The sequence below is a fragment of the Phodopus roborovskii genome, unplaced genomic scaffold (assembly GCF_943737965.1).
Source record: "Phodopus roborovskii unplaced genomic scaffold, PHOROB, whole genome shotgun sequence".
NCBI classification, from domain to species: domain Eukaryota; kingdom Metazoa; phylum Chordata; class Mammalia; order Rodentia; family Cricetidae; genus Phodopus; species Phodopus roborovskii.
Window position 1 is genome coordinate 4,634,053 of NW_026125278.1, and position 16,585 is coordinate 4,650,637.

Genomic DNA, 16,585 nt, shown 5'->3' on the forward strand with positions numbered 1-16,585 from the left:
TCTCACAATGATGGATATGACTAACCCTCCCACTGTAAGCAATCCACCAATAAATACTTTAGTTCTAAATTGGCTTGGTGATGGTGTCTCCTTCCAGCAGCAGAACAGTAAGATAGTTCCATAGGGGAAAAATAACGATTCCCCCTTTTCTGACATAAACTTTTGCTATATACCTCAAACTCAAAGCAGTCCTCCTGCCTCATCCTCTTGAATGATGGAATTATAGGCATGTGATACCATGCACAACTTACAGAAAAAGAGTCTTGATTTAACACTCTGTTTTCAAACAAATAAAAGACACAAAGAATGGAAAAAGCTATAAGTAAATGGTCTCCATTGTTAGTATAGCTTCAGTTTTTGTTCAGACAAGGAAGGGAATGTCCTATATCACAGCAAGTGGCTTTAAGTCTTGAGAAATGAATAGCAAGACACATAGCTTTAGAAGGTGCAATTCAAGGAGCAGATTTAGAAATTTTCATCTTTCTGCCTATCTGAAACTTTTGAGAACTTTAACAAATAAAGACATGACTGCATTGGAAATCGTTTTGTGTAAGTAGGCAACTTTAGCAATCTGGGTTCCTTTTCCCTATTGCAGTGAAACCCGGTGGAAGAAACCATGGTTACACAGAGTCCTTTTATTTGGCTCACACTCTGCATTTTCAGGTCTGCAGGAAACACCTGTAACAGACAGGGGGAACTAACCCAGAGATGTCAGAGATGGGCATGCTATTTCTAGGCAGAGACCAAGAGGAGGGTTGGCGAAGGAATAATGAATACAGTGGGCAGAGAAATGCACTGGAAGGCACATACAAAGAATCTGTTCTCAACCGAGAAAACTCTACTATATTCTTTCTTTTGAGCCTTCAAGTAAATATGAACACTTTGTATACTGAAAACAAAATTGGTCAGTCTTCTTGAGTGTACAAACTGTGGCTTGGGGTTTGGGTTGATGGCAGGAAGAAGGGGACAGAGGCTTCAAAAGCACTACTAGTAACTGTGCTTTAGTATTATTCTCTCATTTTTAAAAGATTTATTTTATTATTTTTGTTTATGTGTATTGGAGTGTGTCTTAGTCAAGGTCTGTGTACATGAGTTCACGTATCCATAGAGGCTAAAAAGGGCATCAGATTCCTTGGAGATGAAGTTACAGGGTTGTAAGGAAAGATAAAGTAGAAGTGTTTGGGGAGAATTTTCTAGTTGTGTTTAGTAAGGTGAGAGGAATTTTGGCCGATGATACCAAGAGAGCTGTCAGGAGTTTGTCAGGGGCTGCATGCGCCATTGCATGCAGATAACTCTCCACAGCACCTTTTTACCTGAGTTTTGATGGTGTTGTGGCATCGCTGGCTTCTGTAAGTTGGTTTCTCTATTAAAGTTGGTAACATAGGGGAAAAATCAAACTTATTATGAAAGAACCAAAAATATAATGAAACAGTGGAGAATCAACACATTTTGTTTGGTTCAATAGTTTCAAAGGGCAACAATTATTAAAATGATTTCTACTGAAAGATTGTGGGGCTGGACACATTGCTCAGTGATTAAGAGTAGTTCTTGCTTTCCCACAGGACCCAGGTTCAGTTCCCAGCACCCATATCCAGTGACTCATAGCCATTTGCAACTCCAGCTCCAGGGAACCAGACACCTTCTTCTGTCCTCCTTCAGTACCTGTACTAACACACATGACACACGTGCATTCATGTGCACACACACACACACACACACACACAGACACATATACACACACATTCACACACATACATACACATAATACATACATACATGTATACACACATACGTATACATACATGCACATGCACACACATACACACATACACACGTACACAGACACACATACACACACACATAAACATGCACATACATACATACACATACACACATGGACACACACACACAGTGAACTTTTAAAATCCATTGGAAGTTCTAATATTATGTTTGAGTTAAAAATCTGTTTCCCCACGACCGTAGTCCACTCAATTCTGTTGCCTTCTGAAGACTCCAGATAAGTAAACATCTGTCAGTTGCTATGTAACCATTTCTTGTCCTTGTGAGTCCACTGTAGGCCCTTCCATTCACCCCACCTCTCCTTTCCTGTTTTGATTGTAAAACATAGTGAGTCTGTGGGATGCTGAATGCAAAGACCCCTGCCTCTGGATGCAGACATGGAATTCTGTCATTTCTTAGTTACAGATATAAATTCTGCCCCTCCCAGAACACTATTCCAGTAGAGGGCTCTAGTTGGCTTTAACATTTTGTGGAGTAAAAATTATGGGAAGGTTTTTGTTCGAGGTAAACGTTCAACATGACATCTCAAATATAATTCCCCACCCCCAGTTTAATTAAGCAAGCTTGGATATGGTTAACTATTCTTTTATCTGTCTGTCTGTCTGTCTGTCTGTCTGTCCTGAAGCCTGGCAGTCTTATGGGAACTACCTTTCCTTAGCCACATAAACATATTACAAGTATTATCTCTTTGGCATGTGTTGGCCAGTGTGTACCATATGCACATGAGCATTTGTGCGCCTGTGAACATGCAGGAGTATATGCATCACATGTGTGTGGAAGCCTGCGGTAAGCATGTGTTGTCTTCCGCTGTCAGTCTCCACCTTACATTATGAGACAGTCTCTCACTGAGCTTGCTCTTCACCTGTGAGCTAGACTCGGTGGCCGGTGCCCTCTGGTCCTCTGCCTCTACCCTGCCCCACCCACAGGATTACTGCAGCCTAGTCTGTCCCATAAACATTTGTTTGAGAAATAATACATGGATGTAAATGATTTTGAAGGGGGGGATCTTCTTTAAAAGTATTTCACCACTAAAGAAAGTACACTGTTTATACTTTAAGACTGTTTCAGCTGTTTACAAACCCAGTGTTTTTTCCTACAGTCTGTTAGTCTCACCTCAAGCACACACTAGATCTGCATCTTCATAGTGATGGAGGCAGAACACTGTGTGGGAACTTTATAACTCTTTGTTCCAAACTTCTGTGAAAGAGTCAGTGGGAAGAAATGAAAGGACAGTAAGTGAAGAAGAAAAGGAGGAACCTGTCCTGCACCCAAGGGCACCTGAACTGCGTTGAGTCCCAGCAGCCCACAATCTTAACTGACTTCACGTCTTCCCACTTACTTTCCTTCTTGGTAAAATGGAGATAAGAGACAACGCCTATTTCACAGGATTTACTAAGAGGATAAAGGGAATGGGCCTTGCCACCTGTGCTTTGGGTTGTGTCTGCTGTGTTCTGCACCTAACTTCATATGCTCCGCATTGATCTGCGTTTCCATAGTCTATTCTTTGGAAACAAAATTTACTATGGATGCGCTGACGGGCTTGCCGAGAAGCTCCTACAGGGAACGTGAGGGGAGGCAAAGAAAGGGTTCACAAGAATACGAGGACGTTGCTGCTTTCTCAGTTCTGTGCACCCTTTCCAAATGGAAAGCTAGGGACGGAAGGAGCGGAAGGCAGATCAAAGTCAGTCCTGGGGAAATTTGTATAGTTTGAGAATAGTATCAATTACTTGCATTGATCAATTTCAGCCTCCACTGTTACTTTCAGGTCAGCTCCTCCTGTTCCATAAGTGGAAAGACCCGTAGCGGAGGATGCAAAGAGTATAAAAAATGTGGAGAAATGGTGTTGTCACAGGCATTCAGTAGGCATGTCACAGGGCTGTGGGCGTTGCAAGCATGGCAGCCAAAGAACAGGGTGTCAGTCCTCGCCAAATTCACAAACGTATCAATTAGAAAAACAATATGAGGAGTATTTAGGGTCTTTATTGCTGGCAAATTCATAAGTTGGGACTTTTCAGTCTGAGAGGACTATGGGAAGATAGGAACTGGCGTTTAAAAACCTGTCACAGAAATTGGAGGTGTGAGGTGTAAGGCTGTGGGAGAGCATGCCCTTGCATGACTGCACAGTACGAATCTAGACTTGTAACTGAGTCAAGGTCAGGGCCTATGTGGAAAGGTGAATTACAGGAGAGAAAGTCAATAAAGATACTGATGGATAGCGAACGGGGTGAAGAGATGGACAGCAACAGGAGCTGTTCTACTTAACTAGACTCCTGGGACCACAAGCTAGTTACAAGGAAGGCAAGCGGAGGCGGGAAAGGAAATCAGGACTGCCTGCTTACAGGAAGGACCGCCTGCGTTCAGGAGTGTACTAGGTGTGAGTAAAGAGAAAAAAGAAAAGGTCTGGGATGGAGGAGTCGTGCGAGAGACGGACATAAAATTCGAACCAGACTGGAACGTGGACAGAGAGGAAGGACTGACCCTAAGTCACCTACAACTAGGAAGTGGGCGCATCTTGGAGGTGGCTAGGGGGTGACAAGTGCCCAGGGTGCAGCTGGCCCCGCCTGACCCTGTTGGATCAGCGGGGTGGGGGGAGGTTGCGGGGGCAGAGGGGGAAGTGTGCTCCGTGCTTAGTGATGTCATCGTCAGTCAGTGCGCGGTGAAATTTAACACCAGCCGGACTGACTGGGCTCCTCTTCTTCCAGGCAAAGCAGCCGGCAGTCAGCAGAGCGAGCGCGCGCCTGCAGTTGCCACCAGCCCCCTCGCAGCACCAACTTGATTTCCCAAGTGGGTGTGTGTGCTTGTTTGACAAATGTTTGGGCGCAGGCTGCTCCCGGGGACTTCCTCCCCTACTCCTTCATCTCCTTCTTCCCACCCCCACCCTCCACCCCGCCTTTCTCCTCCCAGGCCCAAAGCAGAGCGCTCCACTGGACTCACTGAGTCTCCTTTGAACCGCAAGTGAACTCCAGGGCTGCGCTCCCAACCCAGCTCCGCTGTTGCTGCTGCCCCGCTGGCTGCCTCAGGGTGAAGTCTCTCTCACCTCTGGTCCCCACCCACCCACCCACCCACCCACCGGGGGAGCGCGACTCCTTCTACAGCCAGGCACGGAGGAGCATCTTAGCTCCCCGCCCCCGGGTGCTACTTCCTACCCCTACACCGCTTCATCCTCCTACCCCCCCCCCCATTTTGCGGGTTGGAGCATGGTTCTCATGTGACTTTCCCTCCCCCCCCCCCCTTTTCATGGACAGTACCTGCACCTTTAGCAGTTCGGAGCTGGCTTCTGTTTTTCGTTAGTGCTTTGCTGCAGGGACAAATGCATACAAATGCATTTAGGAGCCTACAGGACAAGGCATGGAAAGGTCTCCCCCACCACAAAAACGTAAGTAACCCACCCGCCCGCCGCCGGAGGGGGGAGGAAGGGGCTTTAGACCAACCCCCTCTCTCCACCCTCTACATCCACCGCGCAGTTGGAGATCTGTGGTCCTGCTTCTTGGTACACTTTTTGGCGCCGGGAGCCGGAGAGCTGCCGCGGCACCCTCCTCTTGACTTCTCAACTTGTAAAATACCGTGTTTGAAAGGAAGCAAACTTCTGCCAGCGAGTCTCAGTTTATGCTAAAGCGATCCTGTGGCTAGGGAGGAAAAGCTTGCTGGCCCGTGTCCCAGCATCCCCTAGGCCACTACCCCAAGCACTTTCTGAGCTGCTCTGACACTGTCTGGGCTTCAGCTCCAACTACTCTAGCGCTTCCCTAGCTCCCCTCAGTTCTCCTCTTTCAGCCTTGGCTGAAGTCCTACCTTCCAGCTGTCTCAGGGCACCCAGCCTGGGCTGGGCGATTGCTAGGACTCTAGCAATCCTTTGGATTCTGCAAGCATGGTTTGGGGACCAGGTTGCCAGGTGGTGAGAAGGGATGACTACAGAGCCTAGAAAGCAGGGAACTGCTCAGCTCAGGGTCTAGGGCAGTCACCTCTTTTTCGTTATTATTTTCAGAAGGCAAACAGACATAACTCTCCCATCTGGAGTTGAGACTGAGTCCTGACATATGGTCCGCCAGTGGGGAATTGGTGCTTGCAGCCAGGATAGGGTTGGGTTAGGGAGGGTAGGATGTGAAGAGCATCTACTTTCCCCGGAAGAGCTTGGGCTGGCCCACCTTCTCTTTGGACATCATACCTGCTCCTATCCCACACTGTGGAAATGCGTGATGACTCTCAGCATTGGCTGCCTGTCTGGGCGCCCCTATTAGAGGCCAATGGGTTATACACGTTTTTCATTTGGCCCCCTGAGATACAGGGAGGAAGGCTGCTGAGTTGTAGGGGGGGGGGGAGGGCAGAACCCAGGCTGCCCAAGTCAGCTGAGCGCGGGCAGAATGGAGAAAGCCCGCCTTGTGGCAGTGTTTGTGCATACATGTGCTTCTTAGTCCGGTGCTGGATCGTCAGCTTGCTCTCTGCCCTGACCTCTGCAAGCTTGGTGTGTGATTGTTCCCCACTGCAGGGCAGTTTGCACCTCCAGGCACACCCCCCTTTCTAGGAGACACAATAAATCCTATAGGACGCAATCATGACTGTGTGCCTCAAGATGCTGGGAACCAAGGAGTTCCCAGATGCTAGAAGCTCTTCCTGTGGCCTTCCCAGAGGAGCTCTCTTAGATACATGCCCTTGATCTGGCTTTTCTTGATAAGCATCCCACTGAATGATGACTCTTCCAAGAGAGCCAGGTAGAGTGGGGCTCAGATGTTATCAGATCTTACAGAACAGAATGCACCTTCCAGGTTGGTTCCTGCTGGCAGCCTGCTGTGGGGGATCCCCTGTAGGCTCAAGCTTTTTGGAAGGCCCCCAGGTCCTGCTCAGACTCCAGGACCCTCTCTTCTTGCCAACTCCCAACTCCAAGGCTTTCCCTGAGTCCTTGCACCCAGCCCAAGCAGCTGATAAATCTATGGGGGTTCACAGGTATCTGCTGCTGGCCCCCATCTTGCATGCTGTCCAAGGCTCTTCTAAAGGGGCATGGGACCAACCCTGCATATATTCTTCAGAATTTGAAGTTTGTACTTGGTCCAGATGATTGGGGGAGCAGGGGAGGCTGTGTGGGACAGGGGCAGAGAAACTAAATAGGATTACACACACACACTGCTGGAACTTCTGAAGAAAATGACACCTGGTGGTTGGGTAGTCAGGGCCAGTAATGGAGAGGTGCTGGCCTGGGTAGCCATCCTGGATGGAGTTGCTGGTCTTCCTTGATCTCTGAGGGGATATCCAGAAGCCTAGATGATCGCTGAGTTCACAATTCAGAACTTGTTCCATTACAGAACCAGCAGGCAATGAAGGGTAACTCACCATTAACCAGATTGCAGGTCCTCAAAGCTCCAACCACACACATGCAAAGTGATGGAGCAAAGGTAGTTAGAACTGCACAGAGAACTTGTTTCTAGGAAAACAAAAGTCTTCAGAGTTCTTTAATTTGAAAACATGTCACCTGTACTTGGGAAGGGGCGACACTTTAGAAAAATGTTTGATTAGCCAATATTCGTTATGTCAGGTCACTGAATTAAACTTTAGAGAACACCCTCCCCCCAATGAAATGCCAGAGGTTTCCTTTTAGTCCCATCTTCTTGTGGTGATGTTCTGGAAGTTCCAGTTAGTCACCCAAAAATATTTATAGTTATAAAATTGGACCCATACAGATATTTTCTTTCCCAGGGTTGCTCTTACAATAGATTACTTTGTGACTTTGTGGAATTAATAAAATAAACCCAAAAGGTGTTAGATGCATCAGTTTTACATGTCGGGGCTAGGACTGCAGCTCAAATGTTGAACTGCTTCTCTAGTATGCATGGAACCCACTGTTGCATAAGCCTTCTGTGGATGTTGTGGCAGAAACATATACTTCCCAGTAGGTAGGAGACAGAGGCAAGGGGTTAAATGTTCAGGTCACCTTCAGTACACAGCATCTGGGCCAGCTAGCATAAGAGAGATCTGGTCTCAAAAACAACAAACAAACCAACAAACAAGATTCCTGAGCTGATTGTTATGGTGATGAAAGGCATATTACCTTCTCCATTATTGATATGAAATGCTGTTTTCTAAGTTGCTTAGTTATTTGAGTGTTCAAATAAATGTTTAAAACAAGTGGACATCTTAGGGAGAGTAAGTACAAGTATGTGGAAAGTAATTTTGGGTGTTGTTTAGACAATCTGTTTGGTACTCCGTGAAGTCACAGAAGGTTAGTTTTATAAAAGACCTAGAGGAGTAATGCTGGTTTCTTTGTGACCTGTGCCATGCATCTAGATCTGATATAGAATTTATAACTCTGGGCAAGAGTTGAAATAAGGACCATTTCATTTTTAGTCTACAAAAGCTTCTGCCATTCATTTACTTGTCATTTATTCATTTCTTCAACAAATATTTACCTAACATCGGCTGTGGAGAGTCCACCCTGGTCCCAGGTGGTAGGAATAGAATGGTTGAAAAAGAGACGCAATCACTCCCCTAACGATGTGCAGGGTTCGGTAGAGGAGCAAAGGAAATGGGAACAAGAGAAGGGTGTGTTCAGGAAGGGCTCCAGGAAACCCTGAAGTGTGGGTGTGAAGGAGAGAAAGGGACAGGAGAGGGATGGTCAGAGGGGAAGGGGGATGAAGGGAGAGGCAGAATGATTCAACCAAAGGAAACCCAGGCAGAGGCCAAAGCAGAGAGAGGATGGGCTCTCCATACCCTCTGCATCAAAATGTTCAGATGTGACATGGGGCAAGCGGGGTACCTGAAGGCTTGAGAAAAATAGTTTGAGCACCATTTCCAGGAAGAAGTAGCCGAACTGGAGGTACAGGAAGAAACAGAAAGGGATGAAAGGCCTCTGGACCATGTCACTTTCCTGGCTGGACAAAAGGAGGGCAGAGGGCACAGCGATTTCCTTGATCTTGCAATCAGTGAGCAGATATAAATCAGGCAAAAAGTAGGTTCATTCATTCAAAAATCTTTAACAGTAATGCAGGCCTGTTTATCGCTGCCTTGATGCTACTGGCTGGTGTATTTTTCTTCCCTTTTCCTGACTAGACTCCAGCCTCTTTGACTGCCTGACATCCTGAAGCATTACCCTCCTGCATTCAGGAATTGCTCAAACACCTAGGATCAGATGTGCTGTGTGAGTCCTTCAAACTGACTTCAGTTGACAGTCTGAGAGACTTCACTGACAGCGCTTTTCCCCAGGAATCATCCAATTTTGATCCCGTTGCTGGGATGAAAATTCCCCTCAGTTATTTTGAGAAAGACAGATTTTTTTTTATTATTATTATTTCTGGATCTTAGCTGTTGTAAAACACAGCATCTATAAAGCTGTCAGGACAAAGACATTTTTGGCATAAAAACCAAGAACCAGAGAAACTGTTGAAATGCTAGATGTGTGTTACATGTGTGTTTCTCACATTACTTCACGCTTCTCAGCTGGTTTAAGAGGCCACCAACTCATCAAAAAGTTTGCTATCCCAAAAGTTCACAAGTCTTTCTTGCTATTGTAAACTTCATCTTCGTAGAAATGAATGGTGGTAACCAAAGACACGTACCATATATCCGAAGGATCTCATGAGTACCCTTAAAGAGAGACTGCTGGCATTCTCCCAAAAGGACTGGACTTTTATGACAAAGGAAAAATTGAATAGCTCCTTAAGCTGCATCTAGGGAAACTCTTGGGAAAGGAACTAGTTCTTCAGATGTTCTAAGGATGACCTTTGGATGTCTATTTTCCAACTAAATTTAGACCTTCACCTGGCTACTCTGGCTGGTTACATTTTGATGTCAAACTGAATAACTAAAGGTCAGGCTAGCAGACTGAACCCAGGCCCTTTTGTGGTTTATTAGACATCCTTAGATACTGTGGGCTGTCATTTTTATATCTTTATTAAATTTTAGTGATCATGATACTGAGTTCTTTTAGGCTTGATCAGTTTTATTAAATGTTTGGGAATGCTGACTTCTAAAATTAACCTTACACAATAGTCCTCAAACCTGTTTGGCACATTAGGCTCACCTGGTAAATATCTGAAAATACAGGGCTGGGGGGATAACGTAGTCTGTGGTGTTTCAGCCCTACCATCCACTTAAGGTAGATCTGCTGCAATAGCATACAGCTGTCATTTTAGTGCCATGGAGGCAGAGACAGGAGGATCCCTGGGACTTAGGGTCCTGTCAATCTGTCCAAATCAGTGAACTCAGAGGCAACAAGAGACCCTGTCTCCAAACATAAGGTGAAGAATAACTAAGACCAAAACACTGGGTGCCCATCTCTGGCTTCTACACACACACACAAACACACATGCACACACTTACACAACATGGACACACTCGTGTACACTGTATGTGCCATAGACATCCTAAAACCAGAATATTTGTGAGAGGGGAGAGAAGTAACCAAGTATTAGCAAGCTATTAAACCCTGAAATGATTCTAGGATGCAGCCAGAAAACCATGTACATCATATGAGACAGCTCTTGAGCATCACTTGTTCTGAAACAGAAGAACACAGATGGTCCTCTATTTGGCAATGTCAGCTTCAGAGATGCCAATCCTCACACCACAGTACAGACTCCTGATTGAGGAGTGCTGTGGCTTATGGTAAGGTTGTAAATGTCTAACAGGTTTTTATTTTTTGTTCTTGTTTTCCCCTCTTAGGAAACTGCTTCTTCGTGTTATTATACTATGTGTGGTGTGCATTACTGTTCATGCACAGGGACAAGGTAAGGGGGTTTATCTTGTTACTCATTTTTTTTTTCTTTTAAGAATATTTCTGAGCTGAGTGTGGTAACATAAGCCTGCAATCTTGGCATGTGGGGGAAAAAAGAGACAGGAAAATATGGGGTTCCAGACAAGAATGGTAGTTGTCTTTCTAATTACTATGGCAAAAGCTACTTAAGGAAAGGATATGTTTATTTGGGCCCACAGTGTGAGGATGCTGTCCATCATATCAGGGGAAGCAAGGTGTCAGGAGCTTGAGGCAGCTAGCTGCATCGCACCTGTGTGCACACGCTCAGTTCACTTTCTCCTTTTAATTCAGTCCAGGACCCCAGCCCATGGAGTGGTGACGCCGACATTTAGGGTGGATGTTCCTATCTCTATTAACTCAGTCTAGAAACGTGCTTGACAGATATAGTCAAGAATTTATTTCCATGGAGATTCTAAATCCCACCTAGATGACAGTCAGGATTTACCATCAGGGATGGTCAGACTTGGCTATCTAGCAAGTTGGTCACCAGCCTTGGCTACATGTGACCCTGTGTCAAAACAAACAAACATTTCTGTCTGGTTGCAGCATCTACTAAGTCATCATAACCTGGAATTCAGCATTAGAAAATAATAGAAGATCATAGCCAGTGTTAAGGGGGACACAAGGGTACCAAAAAACAAAACAAAACAAAAAAACTTCGATTTGGGCGATAATATGACCTTTAAGAAATCACTCAGATCTTCCGTCTGTGAAATTACTTGCATTTTTAAGCAAAGTCTCTATAAAAGGGAAGTTTTGTACAGTGGAAAGGCTTTGCTTGTGACTTCATTGCAAGTGGGAGTTGCTGGGGGTGGCAGGCTGTAACTGAATAACCTTTGCCCTTCTTGAAACAACACACGCATGTAATAAATGTTCCTTCTGGACTTGCATCGTTCAGAAGCAAAATCTGCCTAGTAGTGGGCTGGGAACATTATTTCATTCCTGTGGGGTGGTCTAGAAAATAGTGTTTCGGTTTGGTCTTCTAGTTTGTTGCACTCGGAAATCTTTGTATATCCTGCTTCATTTATTAAACAACATTTTAAACTGTTTCCCAATAAATATCCAACTACCCAATGACTGAAGTATAAATACAAATATATACCTGGTTTCGAGTGAAAATAGAAGTGGCTTTGCCAAAGGTTCCAAGTTTTCTCCAAAGAGGAGCGCCAGGAAGCGTGCTGCATGTAAGACATTAACAGCATGGGCCCCGGCTTGCTTCCCCCTCATTTCTCTGTACCCCATGCAGCTGCCCCGTTCAGATACAATCAGCTTTTCAACCGAGTAATAAACTCAACGAGCCAGCTGCGACCTGAGGCCATCAACCAAATGCCAATATGAAAGAATGACAAAGACATTGCAAATGAGATATGTATTTGCAAAGAGAAGGTGTACAAAGGAAGGGATGGTCTTCTATCTAACAGGCCAAAGTGGTAAAGCCCATAGGGGCTGCAGCCATGGCTCAGGGGTGGAGTGCGTGCTGGACTTGCAGTGGATCGGAGTTCCGTTCCCAGTACTCACTTTGGTCTGCTCACAGCTGCCTGGGACTCTAGTTCTAGAGGAACTGGCCCTTTTCTGCCCCACAAGGATCACCCACTTGCATGTGGCATGCACACACAGGGACAAATAAATTAAAGCAGGAGGATATCAAAAAAGTATGTTTTATAATGAGCACAATTATGACTTGCAACCTTAAGATGGCCAAATCGCACTTTGAGCCGGAGTCTCAGAGAGGATCTCGAATTATGTCTGTACTTGTGAGAGTATCAGAGTAATGCAAGAATGTGCCTTAAGGGGAAGTTGCACTGGGAAACCAAATCTTTTACATTTTATATTGTCCTCATTCTTCCCCTCCTATCACCTCAATATAAATGTATTAGTTCTTGGCTATTATAATTTGCCTTGTCATATCCATGTGAGCATTAGTGTCATTGACCTCTGTACATTCATAACTTTTTATTAGCAATGCCTCAAGATTACTTACTGTTTGTTCCCATTGCTTTTATATGCATCCTGTGACATGTTAGTTATTTGTTCATATACTACAACATATTGTAAAATACCTCTGAAAGAAATTCCCCCTCAACACACTGTAGTTCTTGAACAGTTCTTAACTTTTGGTTTTACCTTATGTTCTTGGAGGCATATCTCCTAGAAGCTCAGTTTTGTTGACTGTACATTGTTTAGTTCTCCACCCTGCCTTTGTTGTTGGCATCTCTCCCCATGTTAGGTCATTCTCTCAGGACTTCCTTCTTTTGGCCCCTTCCCTTGTGCGTGTGGTGTGCATGGTGCAGTTGCATCCTCTGCGTACGTGCTGAGCTGGGCAGCTTCTGAGGCTTGCATTCCTGAGATGTTGTGTGTCACCCTCACGTGGAAGGGGGATTGTGTAGGTGAGGAGAGGGTTTTCTTCTGTAAGATTTTTCTTCTCTGATGTTGAAAGGCTTTCATGGATTTTTGTCTTTTAGCTTGAAGGTCTGTTGTTTAAAGTTGATAGAGTAATTCTTGGTAGTTGACTTATGACCTGTTCTTTCTCTTGCGATTTTTTTTTATAATCATTTGTTTTTCATGCTTTGAGAAGTTTGTTATAATATGTCATGATATGAGTCTCTTCATTCTGTTGGGTACACAATGGGCCTTTTCAGTGTGGAAACACCATTCACTTTCTGGAAAATTCCCTTTATTGTGTCTGTGTTTCTAATGAATTCCTTTTATTCTGCAATTTCTGATGCATATTTTGATCTCCACAATCAAATTGTTTATTTTTTTTTTTTTACTTTAAGATCTTATTTTCCATCTTTGTTTGGGTAAGACAAGAGCCTGTCCTGGGTTACTCTTTTGGACATTTCTGTTGATCCGAATGTTGCCCCTCACCTCTCAGATTTCTCTTGTTCCTGTTTCCCAGATGCATATCCTACTCTAACCTCACTAGGGGCAAAAGTACTATTTTGAATTTTTCTTCTTGTGCTGTCTATTTTCTCCCAAGTTTTCTTTATTTTGGTCTGATTTTTATACTGTAGATATTCCTTGAGAATCTGAAGTTGCCTCTGTGATCATTTCAAAATAAAACAGTAAAAATACATTTGGGAATTATTTTCACAGAGGCCTGACAACTGAGGTGTTGAGGTGTTTCATGTGAGATTGTTGAAGGACAAGCCTGGCTGGCTGCCTTTTTTGCAACCCAAATGTCTGGATTCATAGAATGTCTTTACAGAGGACCCCCAGTTTTACATGTGTAGAGTCACAGTGGTTACGACTATTAGAGTTCAGTGATCAAAAGAGTCTGTGATGAAGGATTGTCTTCTAATGTGTTATGCACGTCTCTCCTGAGTCCCTTATTCTGAATATGGTGCTTCTACACCTTCTGCTGTGATTGGATCGTATTTCAACACCATCTCTCTACTTTCCTATTATGGTCTCAAGGTTACTTATACAAATGCTTAGCTACTTCCCACTATCCCAACACCCCGATGTGAAATCCTAAGAATTCAGTGAACTAGCACTTTTCATTCCTGAGCCCTTCAGGACTCTGCCTGAGTTGACCAGTTGTCTGTGATTGTCTGCCTCTGCAACCTTAGAGCTCACTTTTTCAGCTCCTTAATGCATTAAAAAAATCTCTGAATGTCTTTGTCTGCTGCTGTCTCTTCCAGTCACCCACTTCTTCTGTAGTCTTGAACCATATTTTCTTCTTTTCCTCAGAAAGACCATGAAGATTGAATGGGGGGGAAATATCTGTGATTTTCTACAATTTCTGTTATTTCTCAAATTTTAACAGCCAAGAAAAGCCATTTTAGCTATCATCTTAATAGATATGAATTCTCTATTTGCCTTCCAGCCCAGTGTTGGGTGTAAGCTAGTGAGTGAGTCTGTTTCAAGCTAAAAGTGACTTATAGAAGATGACGTTTGCTGAAGATTTGCTGGTCTGGGTAGCTTTCTGCTTGCTGCAACAATCCCTTCTTCTTGCTGCCACTGGCTGCCAGTGAGATGTGGTAGAGAGATGTGCTGTCGCCTCACAGTGAGTCAAACTGGGCAGATGGAGCAACTATTTCTCAAAAGGCATCTCTGGTTCATGACCCCAAGTGTGGAAACACATGTAGAAACAATGTAGACACTGCTGATCTAGGAGAGTGTCTCCTGTGTACCTTAATTTAACGTCACATGGGGCTGCTCATTCTAGCTACAGGAACTCCACCGACTTCCACCAGGCACTTCATAAGTTTTTATTATGTGGCTTAAAGCTTTGTTTCGCACTTTATGACTAAGTTTGCACTGATCCGTTTATACACAACAAATGTGTTACTTACATTAAGAAAACTTTAAAGGAACAATTGTTGCTTTTAACATACCCACTGTGCCAAAGGTGTCTAAGGACACAGGTGTTCTCGAACCATAGCCCAGATCTAGGTTATACTGATGAGTAGTTATGTGACCATGAACAAATTCCTGAAACACCCTGAGCCTCAATTCCAACAGATCAAAGTGAAGATAAGAATCACATTATATGTGTTTTAGGTTGAAAGACATGAGATAAAACATGTAAAGTTTAGATGATGACAGTGCAATAAATTTTCCCAGAACGGAAGACCACAGTCTAGACCCACTTCCCATATCCTCGGAGATTTGAAAAAGTAAAAGCAACTGATCGTAAATCATTTCCTTTAGTTCTCTAACTCAGTGACCCGGAGCCAGGGAGCTTATATCTGAGTCATGATTTTGGCACTGTTTGGAAGTGACTAAAACAAACCCTGCAAAATGAATATAGGGAGGCTGTCTGGTTAATTGGTCATTTTATACAAATTGTCAAGGAAAAGTATGTTGAGTACTGTGTCATCTTTCTCATAATCCTGGTGCTTTCATTTTAAATAAACACTTTTTAAAAGTTTTCTTTGTTTACTTATTTTTAAATGTCATATATACATGTGACATACTTTGGTCTTATCCGCCTACCCAGCCCCTTCTTCAAACTCTTTCCAGGACCCATCAACCCATATTCCTTCCAACTTCAAGTATTCTTTTAAAATTTTATTACTGTTAATAGCCCAGGTCCAGTTGATGATGATGATGTGGGAATGGATATGGGGCAATCACTTTAATTTTTAAAAATTTGGCATAAGTGCAGCACCCAAAAGAATGTAGCATTAGAATGTGGTTGGCCAAGATGTATGAAAAGTAAAATACTGAGAAGTCATTAGAATTAATATACCCATTTAGTTTTTTAGTAGAGTTAACTCTACAACTTGTTAGACTCTAAAACTTAATATGATTTTTAAAAATCACTTAAATTACAGCTACTAAGAAATATGAAACATCTCTAAGCTTTCAGGGATAACTGTATATGACCCTTGCTCCCCCAACTTGGGATGGAGTGTTGATAGGTCTTTATTTTCTGCATCTGAAAAACAAATGTAGATTCTGGGTTGTTTGTTTGATTGTTTGTTTGTTTTGGGTTTTTTGTTTTGTTGTTTCTGTTGTTGTTGTTGTTTTGGCTTGGAGCTTACACCCCATGGGGTCAATTACAATTACTGTATTTACAGAGACTGGGGTGACTGGGGTATGTGTCATAGTGTTATCATCGAGACTGGACCTCTCTCCCTCCTTCTCTCTCTCTCTCCCTCCCTCCCTTCCCCTCTCTCTCTCCCTCTGTCTCCCTCTGTCTCTCTTCCTCTCTCTCTGTCTCTCCTTCTCTCTCTCTCCCTCCCTCCCTTCCCCCTCTCTCTCTCCCTCTGTCTCTCTCTGTCTCTCTTCCTCTCTCTCTCTGTCTCTCTTTCCCTCTCTCTGCCTCTCCCTCCCTCTCTCTCTCACACACTCTCTCTCTGTCTCTCTTTCTCTCTGTCTCTCCCTCCCTCTCTCTCTCTCTCTCTCTCTCTCTCTCTCTCACTCTCTCATCTTCCTTCATCCGTCTCTCTACTTTATTCCTTTTCCCTCACATTTTCCCCACCTCTGGAGAAGGGGCAGCCCAGCAGGATGGCATGTGGTGCATGTGGTGAATGTCATATGCTTGGGTGCCTGGGTCAGGAGACTCTCTCAAGGCCAGAGGTTTGAGGCCAGCCTCGA

At 44.1% G+C, this 16,585-nt stretch overlaps 1 protein-coding gene across 1 annotated transcript in view; it reads left to right on the plus strand.

Annotated features, from left to right (window-relative positions):
* Positions 1-4,523: 4,523 nt before the first annotated feature.
* The window catches only part of Col24a1 (collagen type XXIV alpha 1 chain), a 259,948-nt gene continuing 247,886 nt past the window's right edge, over positions 4,524-16,585 (plus strand). Inside the window, exons 1-3 of the mRNA XM_051194789.1 lie at positions 4,524-4,584; positions 5,046-5,176; positions 10,447-10,511. Of these exons, the coding sequence (XP_051050746.1) occupies positions 5,121-5,176; positions 10,447-10,511 (121 nt within the window). The 5' untranslated portion in view covers positions 4,524-4,584; positions 5,046-5,120. The remainder of the gene's footprint in view (positions 4,585-5,045; positions 5,177-10,446; positions 10,512-16,585) is intronic.